The sequence below is a fragment of the Crassostrea angulata genome, chromosome 4 (genome assembly GCF_025612915.1).
Source record: "Crassostrea angulata isolate pt1a10 chromosome 4, ASM2561291v2, whole genome shotgun sequence".
Classification (NCBI taxonomy): Eukaryota; Metazoa; Mollusca; class Bivalvia; order Ostreida; family Ostreidae; genus Magallana; species Magallana angulata.
The window spans coordinates 31,377,254-31,394,729 of NC_069114.1; the positions used below are offsets into that span (position 1 = coordinate 31,377,254).

Consider the following 17,476-nt stretch of genomic DNA (forward strand, 5'->3'; position numbering starts at 1 on the left):
ACTCTTTCTTATTAAGGTCTTCCGTTTCCAGCGGAAGACCTTATTGTTTTCGTACTGTTTCTTATTAAGGTCTTCCGTTTCCAGCGGAAGACCTTATTGTTTTCGTACTGTTTCTTATTATTAAGGTCTTCCGTTTCCAACGGAAGACCTTATTGTTTTCGTACTGTTTCTTCTTCTTATTATTATTATTATTAAGGTCTTCTGTTTCTAACGGAAGACCTTATAGTTTTCGTACTGTTTCTTATTATTATTATTTTTTCCCCAAACTTTTGTGCACGCGATATCTCGAAAACTATTCGGCCGATTTCCACCATTTTTTCACAGATGATTGCCAGTAGTCATAATTCTAGAAGTTTTTTTAAATTTTGAAATCGTCACTTCCGGTTCCGATTTACGGCCGATTTTGTCAGTTTTTACGACCCATTTTGTGCAGACATAAACTCAGAGACTATCAGAGATAGGAATATGAAATTTTCAGGATAGGTAGACCAAAGGTTAAAGTTGTGCACAATGTAGTTTTTTAGCGCCAGTGGCGCCATTTCTATGAGCTCGCCTAGGCTCAAAAATTGGGTACGAATTTCGAATCAAATTTTTCATACGTTTTGATCTGTATCTTTTTATGAGTTGATATTTTGTTAAAACATATATAACAAAAGTGGTAGATAATCAAAAGTCCTTTTCAACAAAATCAAATAATAGGGGCTGGCCCCTTAAATTAGGGGCCAAGACACTCATAAACTCTATTACAAATAACTTCAAAACGATAAAGATTTTGTAATGCATTACAGAAGCAAAGTTGTTGACCGTAACAATATCTATCAGGCAAGATCGTTACTACGCCCATTTATTACGTAATTAGGGATTTTTAGGGGCCAAAGTACTAAAACTTTGACACAATTTATCTAGAAAAATAGACATATTTTGTTAAGCATTGTTGAAGAGAAAATGCTTGCATTGATGATTTTAATCGATTCCATTAATCAAAACACCAAAGTCTGTCCCCATTAAGGATCTAGAGGGCTGGCCCCTAAAATATTCAATCATTTGTATCTAAACAATGAACAACAATTCTAGATAACTGTAAGAACAAAAAATGTTAGTATTCGTGAGACCGTTCAAATGAACTCAATAAAATAGGACTGGCCCCTTAAATTAGGGGCCAAGATACTCGTAAAGTCTATTACAAATAACTTAAAAACGATAAAGATTTTGTAATGCATTATAGAAACAAAGTTGTTGGTCGTAACAATAGCACTTTGTAAAACGAATTTCTAAACCAATTAATAACGTAATTAGGGATTTTAGGGGACTAAAATCTTAAACCTTAAATGTGCTGTATGTGAAAAAGCAAAACTCTTTGTTAAGCATTTCAAGGGATATTGACAATCGTATGCATTATCTGAAAGGGAGTGGTTGAGGGGGAAATTTGAAATTTCATTTATATTTTAATCGTATCGTTTAAAAATTGAACGGAAGACCTACTCGTTACTCGTAACGAGATCGTATCTAGTTTATTATTATTATTTTTTTTCCCAAATTTTGTGCACGAGATTTCTCAGAATCTATTCGACCGATCTCAACCATTTTTTCACAGATGTTAGGGCGTGATCTAAACTTCATATACTTTTCTTAATTTTTTCGTAGTCACTTCCGGTACCGAATTGTCGGCCATTTTGTAATTTTTGACGACCCATTTTGTGCAGCTATAAACTCGAAAACCATAAGAGATATGAATATGAAATTTTCAGGATAGGTAGACGATAGTTCGAAGTTGTGCAGCATGTAGTTGTTTAATGCATATTGCGCCATTTCTTGAAGCTCGCCTGGGCACGAAAATTGAGTAGGAATTTTCATTCAAAATTTTCACACGTTTTGATTTATATCTTTTTATCAGTTGATATTTTGTTAAGACATATATCACAAAAGAGGTAGAGAATCAAAAGTTCTTTCCAACAAAATCAAGAAAAAGGGGCTGGCCCCTTTATTTAGGGGCCAAGGCACTCTTAAACTCTATTACAAATAGCTTAAAAACGATAAAGATTTTGTAATGCATTATAGAAGCAAAGTTGTTGATCGTACCAATATCTATTAGAACAAATCATTGCCACGCCCATTTATTACGTAATAAGGGATTTTTAGGGGCCAAAGTACTGAAACTTTGACGCAATATAACTAGAAAAGCAGAAATATTTTGTTAGACATCATAGAAAAGAAAATGTTTTAATTAATGATTTAAATCGATTCCTATTATCAAAACACGAATTTCTGTCCCCATTAAGGATCTAGAGGGCTGGCCCTTAAAATATTCAAACATTTGTATCTCAAAAATGATCAACAATTTTAGATGGGTGTAAGAACAAAAAATGTTAGATTCTTAAGACCTGTTCAAAGAAATCAAGAAACAGGGGCTGGCCCATTAAATCAGGGGCCAAGACACTCGTTACCTCTATTACAAATAACTTAAAAACGATAACGATTTTGTAATGCATTATAGAAGCAAAGTTGTTGATCGTACCAATATCTATTAGAAAAAATCATTGCCACGCCCATTTATTACGTAATTAGGGATTTTAAGGGACCAAAGTATTAAAATTTGACACAATATATCTAGAGAAGGAGACATATTTTGTTAAGCTTTGTAGAAGAGAAAATGTTTGAATTTATGATTTTAATCAATTCCTATTATCAAAACACGCATTTATGTCCCCATTAAGGGTCTAGAGGTCTGGCCCCTAAAATATTCAAACATTTGTATCTCAAAAATGATCAACAATTTTAGATGGGTGTAGGAACAAAAATTGTTAGTATTCTTAAGACCTGTTCAAAGAAATCGAGAAAAAGGGGCTGGCCCCTTTTTTTGGGGGGGGGGGGCAAGAGACTCGTAAAGTCTATTACAAATTACATAAAAACAATTAAGATTTCGTAATGCATTATAGAAACAAAGTTGTTGATTGTAGCAATATTCATCTTGAAAACTCATTGCCACACCCATTTATTACGTAATAAGGGATTTGTATACATTATTTGAAAGTGTGTGGGGGGATAATACTTCCGATTTCCACTAACAGAGAGTTAAGTCCCTTATGGCGCTCTTCAATCACCGGAGTGAAAAAACGTACAGATCTCGCGAGATTTTCGGGACAAACATTCCTTGTTGCGAATGACGCTACTGAAGTGTACGTTATGCCTGCGCGACATTGTATTGCTGTCGGTTGTACTGCCGATAGTCGAAGCAGCTCTAATTTACTCTTCCACCAGTTACCCAAGGTAGAGAGCGAATTGAAAAAGTGGCTAAGTTTGATAAGGCGAGAGGGATTAAAAATAGACAGTTCTTGCGACAACAGACACTATGTTGTCTGTTCCAAACACTTTGTTGACTCCTTTCCAACACCGCAAAACCCTTACCCAACTTTGTTTACATATAATCAATATAAAAAATCAACTCCACGGAAAACGAAGAATTCTAATTCAAGCAGGTCGTCTTCAACAAACGTCAAACAGCATGATCAGCCATCCATCAAAACTTTTCACCTCGTCAAATGTGAGCCAGCCACCGACAAAACACAGATATGTTATCCGTATGTAGTGGGAGAATTAGACATTCCACAAACAGATGTCAACAATAACAACGGAATTAAAACAGGTTCGTTTAACAATTGCATGTATATAGGTTATATTTTGTATATATATTAAATTATAAAAATTAACCAGTAAAATATGCATATATTATACATGTATATATACATTATACAATAATGTTACTATTTTATACAAGTATACTAGTTCTTTATCGGCATGTTTCAAATTATTTTAGAGGTTGGATGTGATATTCAGTGTCAAAATATACAGCATGACCATCATTATATCTGCTGTGACCCAGAGAAGAAGTATTGTGGGAAACATGACCTTTTGGAAAGAATAACATCCTTAGAGGTGAGTTGACACTGACAAAATATTATACATGTACATGGGTTTTTTTTTTTTGAAAATGATAATTATGAACATGAGGTTCAATAAACAATTTGTTTTTACTTTTTTAACAAATAGGCTAGGTGTTCGGAGCTAGAAAAAGAAAACAGGGAACTGAGAGAGGAAAATCAGACATTGCAAGCCCTGAAAATGCAGAAAAATGACTTCAGGAATGATCTTATAGGAAAAATTATACAAGATGATAACAACATCAAACACTTTCTTGGACTGCCATCCCTCAGCTTTCTCACATTCTTCCTTCAGTTTTTGGCACCATATTATAACAAAGTTTCATTTTGGAAAGGGGCTGGGAGGTCAGGATCCAAGAAGTGGCAAGAGAAGAATCAACAAAAACCTGGCAAACAGAGAAAACTAACTATGAAGGAAGAGTTCGTATTGGTTATGCTTAAATTAAGACTCGGTTTAGACAATGCAACTCTATCTGTTTTATTCAATGTGTCCGTTGGATATGTCTCAACCTTGTTCGGCACATGGATTAATTTCTTAGCACAAATTTTAAATCCTGTTATCAAGTGGCCATCCAAAAAAAAAATTCTGAAACACATGCCTTTATCCTTTAAGCTAAAATACCCTAATACTACATCAATAATTGACTGCACCGAAGTGTTCATTCAAAAACCCAAAAACTGTTCAGCTCAGGCAAGTACTTGGAGTAATTACAAGTCACATAACACTCTTAAGGCTCTGGTGGCTATCCAACCCAATGGAGCTTTTACATTTGTTTCCAAATTCTGAAGTGGTAATGTCAGTGACCGAAAAATTACTGTGGACAGCAAATTTCTTGACCTTATTTCCCCAGGGGATGAGGTGATGGCAGACAGAGGATTCCAAATAAAAGATCTTCTTACCCTGAAAGGAGCATATTTAAATATGCCACCTTTTACGCATGAGAGAAGAAATGGGAAGGGGAGAGTACTCTCATCTAAACAGATTCTTGAAACTCGGAAGATTGCTTCTCTACGCATCCATGTCGAACGGGCTATCAGAAGACTCAAATCCTACAAAATGTTAGCAGGAATTCTCCCATTAAATATGAAAAACTTGTCATCAGCCATGCTACGAGTTGCAGCAGCTTTTTGTAACTTCATGCCACCTTTGTCAAAAAAATTTAAATAAGGAAAATTACTGTTGTTCATGTGTACCGTTAATTTGATGGGCGGTTTTCTTTTCCAGCAACATAAATAATTGTATCAATTGGACTAAGTGCTCTAAAAATGTTTTAAGCTAGTGCATTAATTCATGATTGCACAATATTTCAAATAATCATATGCCTTTTTTTATTTACTTGTTATGATGAAAAATGATTGAGATAAATACATTAATTTCAAGAACTTTATATATTGCTTATGATGAACAATAAATTGTGAAATTATGGTACAGTGTAATCCATACAATGGTTTTTGACATTCATCAACTTTTGAATTAGCACAATAAAGCAAACACCATAATCATTAACCTTATTCAAGTTTTCTGATGTATATACATGTACTTAGACCAATTTTGGTAAAACATATTGCACATAAAAACTTTTGAGTTTTTCAAATAACAGTTCCCAATCTGCTTGTGAGAAATTAACTCTTTCTACATAAATATCTTTTTGTGTGTACAATACAAAATCACAGTAAGATAACTTGCAGACTGCCATTTGGCCAAGCATTTGGACATAATAGGAGGAGGAAATACTCTTTTTCAATGCATAATTACCATTGACAATTGCACATGATGAATTTTTTGACATAGCAACCTGACAAGTTTCATTTTGTGAACTATATGGACACTTGATTTCAACAAGACCTTTGCCACAGCATTTGCATTCAGAAATACCATCAGGGGATGCAGCAAGAAAGGGGAAATCTTTAAAAAACAAAGATTCCAGTCTCTGAACACTTAAATGAAGGATGAAAACATGTCATGTAATCTACATATTTCTCACGTGCAACAGATTCATTAATTTTTCCATATTCAACTGACTTCGAAGTAAAATTATATTGACCCATAATACTGCGCACAATATAATTGTCTGCTTTATCTCTTCTATAGTGATAAGCTTTGAAAAAATTTGAAGCAGTCAATCTTCCCTTTCTTTGGTACTGCCACATAAGGTTAATGGACTGTCCTTTGGTAAATTCATTAACTTTCTTAACATAACAATCGTCTACTTTCACATTTTCTTGACCAAGCATTGCCACTAAATCAATAATATTTTTGGGCGTGTCCTCAATACACATGGACATGTCATTGTCATCATCAAAGTCTGACATTGTATACAAAGCCACTGCCAATGTTTTGCTCTTCTTTAGGACTTGAACAATATTCTTTTCCAATGACTCCATATCAAAATCTGAAGACTTAAGTAGCAAATAACCAGAATCTTCAGATGGTCGTGGTTTATCTGGTATATTCACGACAGTCCTGTAATTTATATGGAATTATTATAACGCATTATAAGTAAATTTCTAAATAACGCACATTGTAATTGCAAAAGATTAATTCTTAGTTAAAGGATATTAAACAATTCAGTTTCTTAATTCATTCTGCAATATTTGCTTGGTTTTCGAATGAATAAAAGGACTGGCATAAAATTAAAACAGAATATATAAGCACAATACATGTACATGCGAGCAGCGCCAGAAAAGAACAGTTGAATTGACAATGTTTATAAAATAAGTTAATTCAATTACTGGGCAATCCAAAAAAAAGAACATATAAAAATAGGGTAACACACCTGATATCTAAGTCATGAACAGGCACTGGCCTGCATACTTTCCGTGGTTTATCCCAATATGCTGCAGTATCAGTAACTCCAATTGAACTTCGATCTTCCATTGAAGTGATGTGATCTATTATGCCAAACAGTAGGGCAACAACATGCTTACATGATCCATCCCCTCTGTTAAATATTAATAATGTGGTTATGAAAAATGATAATAAAATAGTATGACCAGCTTTGCTTCAATAAGATATACAGGGAAGTGAAAATCTAGAAAATAAACTTACGCAACACATGTACATTCAGCTGAAAATATGTGTCCTGATTTCTCAACCAGAATCCATGGGATATAAGGATCACTGGACTGCCTTGTTTCAGGCACACATTTGCCTTTAACATAGAACACATCTTCATCTGAATTGAAAAGTGATAAATTATTTTCTGTTCAAATATTCTAAATTCCTTTTTGTTGACATTGTTGTTGACAATTGAATAAATATATTGCTTTTAAAATTTGTTGCATGACTGTCTCTAATCATGTTTGATAAATCAATAAAGGTATGACATTAATTTCCAGTCCCTGTTTACTGGGTAGAAAACTGTTGGTCAACAAGATTATGTTTCTGTTGTAACATTCATATATTGCTTATATCGATTTTGACAACAAAATTTATGAATATATGGGTATTATTTCATATTTCAATGTCAATAAAACTATAAAATGGTATGCTTTACGAAGTTTACAAGTACCTAACATTGCCATTGTGACATCATGAATGTGGCCGGAACAATGTATCTTGTAGCCATTGTCCGATTTTCTCCTCCGCAGGCGTTCTTCAGACCATCCGCAGTAGTTCTGGAGAAAAGATGTCACATCAAACGTATCAATGGTTGGGATGGTAGCTAGATTACGACTCCAGACGATTCCAGTGTCGTAACATGGATGTCGATAAGTTTTCCCCCGAACCGTCCGTCTCTCGATTGAAGCCTCTTTCTCGCTATCGTTCTGGTCGATTCCAGACAAATTAAGAGCATCAGCGCTTTCACATAAGTCAACTAAATCTTGTTTTCTTTTGTTCGAAAAGGGAATGCCTTTAGTTTTCAGAATATGCTTTAGATCGGCGCATTGTAAATCTTGATAGTTGGCGTCCATCACGACAAAATTTTGTCCCATACGACCCTACTAATCGCGCCTCCAATGTGAAGAGCGCACTAATGGAAATCAAAAGTATTCTGAAATTGTATCGAATATTCATGGTATGATTCAAAACAGAAATCACAAGGAAGACCTACTCGTTACTCGTAACGAGATCGTATCTAGTTATTATTAAGGTCTTCCGTTTCCAACGGAAGACCTTATTGTTTTCGTACTGTTTCTTATTAAGGTCTTCCGTTTCCAATGGAAGACCTTATTGTTTTCGTACTGTTTCTTATTATTAAGGTCTTCCGTTTCCAACGGAAGACCTTATTGTTATTGCTTTGTTTCTTTTTCACTATTATTTTTATTGTTTTTTTTTTCTGTCACGTTTTCTCAAAAATGCTTCAGCCGATTTTAATGAAACTTTCAAATCTTATTCATGACAAAATTTGTAAGAAAATTACACGAGCTTTTTTTGGTCGTCACTTCCGGTACCGAGATATTAAAGATTTTACGTTTTTGCTTGTTCACGATTTTTCTCATAAAGTGTTTAGGATATAACCTTCAAATTTTCAGAGATGGTAGAGAGTGAACGGCCGCAGTGCCCTTCGCATATCCGAACGTCCGCCGTCACTTCTGGTCGTCACCGGAAGGAAATGAAAAACTTTAATTTTTCAATTTTTTAAACTTGAATTTTATTTATGTTTTTATTCGATAGAGACGCCTAAAACACTTCAGAATACGAAATTCGTTTTAAAATTGATCAAAGCATTCCTGAGATTTTGAGCTCAAAAGTTCTGAAGCGAGAGTCCGCGTAGCTCAGTCGTTAGAGTGTTGGACTTGCGCCCAGGCGACCCGGGTTCCGTCCCCGAGTGCCGATTATTTTTTCTTCCCTAAATTTGTTTTCTTTAACGATTTTATCTTTAAAATGGTGGTTTTTATTGTTTTCCGTTTTATTTTTATCATAAATAAAAATAATAACAGCTTTTTTAGTACAAATATACAGTTCGTTTCTGTCAACAGTTTGCTTAATTCAGACGCTCGTCGCATCGCCGGCATCAAAGACATGCCGCCGAAGCGCCCCTGCAGTACGACCGCATTAGAGTTCACTGGGTCGCTTTGCCGGCATCAAAGAAATGCCGCCATCTCCATGATTGTATGCACACAACATTTAGCAATGCACCAACGATATTCTACATGGCTTTAAAAGGAGGACTGATTAGTATTTATTCACATAATTATAAAGATACACGCATGCATGTATACATGCGTTTATTGACATATGTTGCTTATATATTGATTTCCTGAACACTATAAAACAGTATGAAATATCTCCTTCTCTCTCTCTCTCTCTCTCTCTCTCTCTCTCTCTCTCTCTCTCTCTCTCTCTCTCTCTCTCTCTCCACCCTTGTATTTGTGTTTGGGCCTATGTATTAACAGATGTAAACACTGATCGTTGAAATACACTGTTAAAACAAAGAGTCTGATTATTCACTTTTGATTTATAAAAATCATTACGGCAGGGTGGATTGGGATTATAATCACTTACAATCAGTCTTATAAAGTTTATATTTATTTACAAAAGTCTACAAACATGTACATGTTCGCCCAAAAGCGGGATTAGTGATTAAGCAGCGGGGTCAAAAATTCATAAATTTCCTGTTATTAACTGATTGTTTAACACTGATCGTTTGGACATAACACTGGGGTATCGAGTGGATTCGGGAAAAGAGGGGATAATTTACCATGCTACATTTGTTAGATGTATGTTATTTTATTTTCCGACTTTGCAGAATTTTTTTATCACACAGTGTTAGTCGGCAAAGATAAACTTGAGACAAAAAAATAATAATCGATGTATCAAATTAAAGAAGCAGATAAAAAAAATTAACAATTTCTTTACCGAATCGATTTTTGATTAACTCATCTCTCTTTCTCTCTCTCTCTGTCCATCTCTCTGTCCATCTCTCTGTCTCTGTCTCTGTCTCTGTCTCTCTCTCTCTCTCTCTCTCTCTCTCTCTCTCTCTCTCTCTCTCTCTCTCTCTCTCTCTTATAATAGCTAGATAAACAATGAATGTGGATATCCGTATAAATTAGCTTGGCGAAAATTTTTATCTGGGTATAATATATGTATTAATTTATTAAATCGGAATTTGTTATTCTCCCCTGGGAATAAACCCCGTTTCAAAATCGCCCCCACTTGGTTTCAGACTTTTGATGAGTCATCGGACAATATGCTTTGCCCTGCGTATAATCTCTCTCGGATTACTATTGATGAAATAAAATCACTATTATTGATGAAATAAAATGTTTTTCTATTAACTTATATAGCAAATTAAAATTGCTGAGGTGGATTGAAAATACGCTTCTTATAACAACAGTTTCAATCCAGTGTTTTCTCAGACGTCCGCGTCAATTTGTTCCCGCCCATTTTTTGACGTTTTGACCTGTTGCATTCTTCTCCATGTACCTAATGTTAACGCTATACATATATTAGAATAAAAGTAAATATCAAAGAAAAAATCATAATTATGATTTTGAGATTTTAAATTTCAAATCAATGGTACAGTGGCTTATACAGCGCTTATACAATGTTCTAACATATGTATTTTGTTTAGAAATTGTGTAATATGTGATATTTAGAATTTAATATTCTACGTTTAATAAAGATGTCCCCGACCAACCCCCCTCCCCCCTCCTCCCTATTCATAAAATCATTTAGTTTTTCTGGCCCGATTTTACTTGATCTTTGATCTTGGGCCTTTAATTTTAACTAAGTACCATTTTAGATTACTTTACTAATTACCAGATCAATTCGTTTCTTATTAACAGAGTTATGAAGTTTTTGGCATTTGAGTTTCAATTGTCGTGTTTGACATGCACCATGATGCACTGTAAAAAAAATTCTAACTCCCAAGCCCTTCACTCAATCCTACTGAAAATTCGTGAAAATAAACCTCGGACCCCATTCTTATTGTCTGTCAAATATTCAGCGGATTGAACAATTAAGACGAAATTCCTGAGATTAAACGGTGCTTATTGCCTAAACGTGGAAATGAAATTTACACAGTACACGCACCCCCCCCCCCCACCTTCCTATTCACAAAATTATTTAGTTTTTGTGGCCTGATTTTACTGGATCTTTGATCTTGAACCTTTATTTTCAACCTAGTTCAATACTAGATTACTGTACTAATGACCAGACCTATTCGTTCCTTACTAACAGAGTTATGAATTTTTGGGCATTTGAGTTTCGATTGGCGTGCTTGACATGTACTGTAGAAAAAAATTCTAACTCCCGAGCCCCTCACTCAATCCTAATGAAATTTTGTATAAATGTACCTCGGACCCCATTCTTGCTGTCTGCCAAATATGCAGCGGATTGAACAATTAAGAAGAAATTCCTGAGATCAAACGGCGAGAATAGCCTGTACGGGGACTTAAAATTTACACAGTACAAAGGATGTAAGCAGCCGCATAATATTTCTGTTGCATGTATATTTCTTGTTTTCCGTTTAGTCTGTATCTACGATAGCGTGTGAACTACTTACGAATATCAAAACTGTGAAACTACTGTCATCAAATTTTTACCGAATAAATTTACGTGTTACTGATTTCGTTATTTCTACATTAATTTTATAATGATCTTATCAATCCTGCTGAAAAAAAACCCAGTCAAACATAATAGTAAACGACACAAAAAAAATTATCAACACTGAAATACATGGGTAAAATGCATCAGTCATTGTTTTATGACTTCCCCTAATTGTTGTTAACCGAATCCGAGATCCACACCTCAAAATTCTATTTTCGATTTATTTAAGACGAACATCAAGCTCGAGTCTTTTCATCCCCCCCCCACCCCACCCCCCCCCCCCCTCCAGACACAAACACGCATCAATATTTCAAATGACATCGCACTGTTACCAAACCTGAAAAGTCAGAAATCTTACACGTTGTTTTTCATCTCATATAAAAACTCAGCTCCTCTCCCGGGCGGAAACGCCTCAAATTCAAAGACAAATTCGAGAATTATTTCGCGTCAGCCATGTTTTGAGATATGATGTTTGATCTTGGGCCTTTAATTTCAACTAATTAAGACCCTTCTATTCTTATTGTTATTAGGGTCTTCCGTTTACAAAGGCAGACGCTCTTTTTTTTTCTTTTTATTACAGGTCATTAGACCTGTTATTAGGTCAAAAGACCTCTTATTAAATATGAAATAAAATGGGGCTGGTCCTTTATATAAGGGATCCAACGGGATGTATAATCCTTCATCCATCGCTCTTTTCACATCTGCATTTCCTGATATGTTTCGTTGATGAAGATAAAAGGCAAGGTCATTTCCTCTTCTAAAAATCGGACGGAAGACCTCCTCGTTGCTTGCAACGAGATCGTGTCTAGTTATTATTATTATTATTAAGGTCTTCCGTTTCCAACGGAAGACCTTATTGTTTTCGTACTGTTTCTTATTAAGGTCTTCCGTTTCCAACGGAAGACCTTATTGTTTTCGTACTGTTTCTTCTTATTATTAAGGTCTTCCATTTCCAACGGAAGACCTTATTGTTATTGCTTTGAATCTTTTCCTCTATTATTAAGGTCTTCCGTTTCCAACGGAAGACCTTATTGTTATTGCTTTGTTTCTTTTCCTCTATTATTATTATTCTTTTTTTTTTCTCCAACGTTTTCTCAAAAACGCTTCAGCCGATTTTGATAAAACTTTCAGATCTTGTTTATGACAAAATTTGTAAGAAAAGTACGTGGGATTTTTTTGGTCGTCACTTCCGGTCCCGAGATATTAAAGATTTTATGTTTTTGCTTGTTCACAAGTTTTCTCCAAAAGTATTTAAGATAAAACTTTTAAATTTTCAGGGATGATAGAAAGTGTCCAGCCGCAGTGTACTACGCATATCCGAACGTCCGCCGTTACTTCCGGTCGTCACCGGAAGGAAATGAAAAACCTTAATTTTTCAATTTTTGGGATTTGAATTTTTTTTATTATTTCATTCGATTAAGACGCCCTCAAAACTTCCAAATATGAAATTTGTTTTAAAATCGATCCACGCATTCTTGAGATTTTGGACCCCAAAATTCTGAAGCGAAGGTCCGCGTAGCTCAGTCGTTAGAGTGTTGGACTTGTGCCCAGACGACCCGGGTTCAGTCCCTGAGTGCCGAATGTTTTTTCTCTCTTTTTTTGAGTTTTGATTAATGATTTCGTCTTTAAAATGATGGATTTGAATGTTTTTCGTTTTATTTTTGTCATAATTAAAAATAATAGCGGCTTTTTTCAGTACAAAGATGGAGCTCTTTTCTGTCAGCAGCTCTCTAAATTTAGACGCTCGTCGCATTGTTGGTATCAGAGACATTTTCTTAATTTTGTTTTGTTTAACGATTTTATCTTTAAAATGATGGATTTTAATGTTTTCCGTTTTATATTTATTATATATAGAAATAATAGAGGCTTTTTTAAATTACAAATAGATAGCTTGTTTCTGTCAGCAGTTCGCTAAATTCAAACGCTCGTCGCTTTACCGGCATCAAAGAAATGCCGCCACCTCAATGACACACACAATATTTAGCAATGCACCCACGTTTAAGTAAGTATTCAACATGACCTTAAAAGGAGGACTGATTAGTATTTATTCACATATATAGATACACGCATGCATGTATATAAATGTGTTTATTGACATACGTTGCTAATATACTGATTCCCTAAACACTATAAAAGAAACTAGAAAATCTCTCTCTCTCTCTCTCTCTCTCTCTCTCTCTCTCTCTCTCTCTCTCTCTCTCTCTCTCTCTCTAAAGTACAAATGTTTTAGCATTTAAATAAGAACTAGTACAGGTAACATGCAGTAAATTGGATAGAGGCTAAATGTACATTGGCGTCCAAAAAGTATACATGTATTTATTTCAAGTTACGGGATAATGTCTTTGGATTCAAATAATTTGAAATTCAATGTTTAATGATTGTCTTCATACTGATTGGAAGTCAACGCTAAAAAGTCATTTTTATTAAAGATGGTGGACTTTTTCCTTTTTTGTGCATGTCTATATACTGATACAAATATGTTGCCTGTCAGGGATTAAGAAAAATCTCTAAAGTTTATACACGTTACTATACAAACGAACGGGTGACTGCGACAAGGTTTGAAAACTGACCAGCCGTTTATGAGTGTTTGAGCCTAAGATAAACAGATGTTAAAAAATTAATAGTTACAACTTTCAAACAACGCTTATACATTGTTCTAACATATGTATTTTGTTTAGAAATTGTGTAATTTGTGATATTTAGAATTTGATATTCTACGTTTTAATATAAAAGTCACCGACCGACCCCCCCCCACCCCAATTCATAAAATCATTTAGTTTTTCTGGCCCAATTTTCCTTGATCTTTGATCTTGGGCCTTTAATTTCAACTAAGTACCATTCTGGGTTACTGTACTAAATACCAGACCAATTCGTTCATTATTAACAGAGTTATGAAGTTTTTGGCATTTGAGTTTCAATTGTCGTGATTGACATGTACTGTAAAAAAAAATCATAACTCCCAAGCCCTTCACTCAATCCTAATGAAAATTCGTGAAAATGAACCTCGGACCCCATTCTTATTGTCTGCCAAATATGCAGCGGATTGAACAATCAAGACGAAATTTCTGAGATTAAACGGCGCTTATTGTCTATACTGGGAAATTAAATTTACACAGTACACGCACAGACCCCCCCCCCCCCTCTTATTTACAAAATCATTGAGTTTTTCTGGCCTGATTTTACTGGATCTTTCGTCTTGAACCTTTATTTTCAACCTAGTTCAATTCTAGATTACTGTACATGTAATGACCGAATCCGAGATCCACACCTCAAAATTCTATTTTCGATTTATTTACGACGAAAATCAAGCTTAGGTCTTTTCACCCCCCTCCAGACACGAACACGCATCAATATTTCAAATGACCTTGCACTGTTACCAAACCTGAATAGTCAGACATCTTACACGCTGTTTTTCATCTCATACAAAAACTCAGCTCTTCTCCCGGGCGGAAACGCCCCAAATTCAAAGACAAATTCGGGAATTTTTTCGCGTCAGCCATGTTTTGAGACATCTGCAAAGGATGTGTGTTCTAATCTCGCCGGAGCCAAGATTTGTTCTTTCTCTCTATTTCTTTCTCTCCTTTTTATTTAATTTTCTAACTAAAATATTCAACATAAAAGGGTTGTTGGGCTAAAGTTCAAGTTGAAAAACACTCTTCCATTAAGATTTAGACAAAAACAGTCTTTTATTATTAGGGTCTTCCGTCTTCAGCGGAAGACCCTTCTATTCTTATTGTTATAAGGGTCTTCCGTTTACAAAGGAAGACCCTCTTTTTTTTCGGTTTCTATTTATTACAGTTTATTAGACGTGTTATTTGGTCAAAAGACCTCTTATTTAATATGAAATAAAATGGGGCTGGTCCTTCAAATTAGGGATCCAACGGGGTGTATAATTCTTCATCCATCGCTCTTTAAGAGATCACATCTGCATTTCCTGATATGTTTCGTTGATGATGATAAAAGGCAAGGTCATTTCCTCTTCTAAAAATCGGACGGAAGACCTCCTCGTTGCTCGCAACGAGATCGTGTCTAGTTATTATTATTCTTCTTTTTTTCTCCCACGTTTTCTCAAAAATGCTTCAGCCGATTTTCATGAAATTTTCAGATCTTATTCATGACAAAATTTGTAAGAAAATTACACGAGCTTTTTTGGTCGTCACTTCCGGTACCGAGATATTAAAGATTTTACGTTTTTGCTTGTTCACGATTTTTCTCAAAAAGTATTTAAGATAGAAATTTCAAATTTTCAGAGATGGTAGAGAGTGAACGGCCGCAGTGCCCTTCGCATATCCGAACGTCCGCCGTCACTTCCGGTCGTCACCGGAAGGAAATGAAAAACCTTAATTTTTCAATTTTTTAAACTTGAATTTTTTTTGTTGTTTTTATTCGATAGAAACACTTAAAATACTTCAGAATATGAAATTCGTTTTTAAATCGATCCACGCATTCCCAAGATTTTGAGCTCAAAAGTTCTGAAGCGAGGGTCTGCGTAGCTCAGTCGTTAGAGTGGTGGACTTGTGCCCAGGCGACCCGGGTTCCGTCCCCAAGTGCCGATTATATTTCTTCCCTAATTTTGTTTTGTTTAATGATTTTATCTTTAAAATGATGGTTTTTATTGTTTTCCGTTTTATTTTTATAATAAATAAAGATGATAACAGCTTCTTTAGTACAAATATAGAGCTCGTTTCTGTCAGCAGTTGGCTTAATTCAGACGCTCGTCGCATCGCCAGCATCAAAGACATGCCGCCGAAGCTCCCTTGCAGTACGACCGCATTAGACTTCACTGGGTCGCTTTGCCGGCATCAAAGAAATGCCGCCATCTCCTTGAATGTATGCACACAACATTTACTTAGCAATGCACAAACGTTATTCTACATGGCTTTAAAATGAGGACTGAATAGTATTTATTTACATAATTATATAGATAAACGCATGCATGAATACATGCGTTTATTGACATATGTTGCTTATATATTGATTTCCTGAACACTATAAAACACAATGAAATATATATCTCTCTCTCTCTCTCTTTCTCTCTCTCTCTAAAGTACAACTGTTTTAGCATTTAAATAAGAACTAATACAAGTAACATGCAGTAAATTGGATAGAGGCTAAATGTACATTGCGTACAAAAATTATACATGTATTTATTTTAAGTTACGGGATAATGTCTATGGATTCAAATAATTTGAAATTCATTGTTTAATGATTGTCTTCTTACTGATTGGAAGTCAACGCTAAAAAGTCTTTTTTATTACAGATGGTTAGGGTCTTTTCTTTTTTTGTGTGTGTGCATGTTGTGCTGCTCTCGAAACGGAATGCGCAACCCTACATGCGCAACCCTATTATCCTACCAAAGAACCATCATGTTAGTTATCTCATCATACGTCATTTACATCAGAAGGTATTCCATCAAGGTAGACTTTTTACAGAGGGAGCTGTACGTTCTTCCGGATTCTGGGTAGTGAATTCAAAACGGATGACCACTTTAGCGATAAGGACTTGCGTTGTATGTCGTAAACTTCGGGGACAGCCAGGATGGCAGCATATGGCGGATCTTCCAGAGGATCGTTGTGAACCGTGCCCCCCATTTCCGTATCTGGGAGTTGACACCTTTGGCCCATGGCCAGTTGTGCATCGTAAAACAAGAGGTGGAAGTTCAAATCAGAAACGTTGGGCGATATTGTTTACCTGCCTTGTAACTCGGGCTATTCATATTGAGGTCATCGATGAACTTACCAGTGCTGCATTCATAAATGCATTGAGACGTTTTATCGCAATTCGTGGTCAAGTCACACAATTCCGCTCCGACAGGGGAACGAACTTCGTTGGCGCTGTAAGCGATCTCTCCATAAATGCAGAATTCATTGAGAATGGTCCTGTTTCCAAGTTCCTGTCAGATTCCCGGATTGTGTGGAAATTCAACCCTCCTCACGCTCCACACATGGGAGGAGCATGGGAGAGACTCATCGGTGTTTCAAAAAGAGTTTTGAATGCCATGTTACTTGATCACCAGCAAAGAGACATCACACATGATGTACTG

At 35.4% G+C, this 17,476-nt stretch overlaps 1 protein-coding gene across 1 annotated transcript; it reads left to right on the forward strand.

The window, feature by feature from the left end:
* The first annotated feature begins 3,072 nt into the window (after window positions 1-3,072).
* LOC128181369 (uncharacterized) lies at window positions 3,073-6,234 on the forward strand. Its single transcript, XM_052849742.1, has 3 exons — window positions 3,073-3,643; window positions 3,815-3,933; window positions 4,048-6,234. The coding sequence occupies exons 1-3, from the start codon at window positions 3,184-3,186 to the stop codon at window positions 4,723-4,725; spliced, it is 1,257 nt and encodes a 418-aa protein (XP_052705702.1). The 5' UTR covers window positions 3,073-3,183; the 3' UTR covers window positions 4,726-6,234.
* Window positions 6,235-17,476: the final 11,242 nt, after the last annotated feature.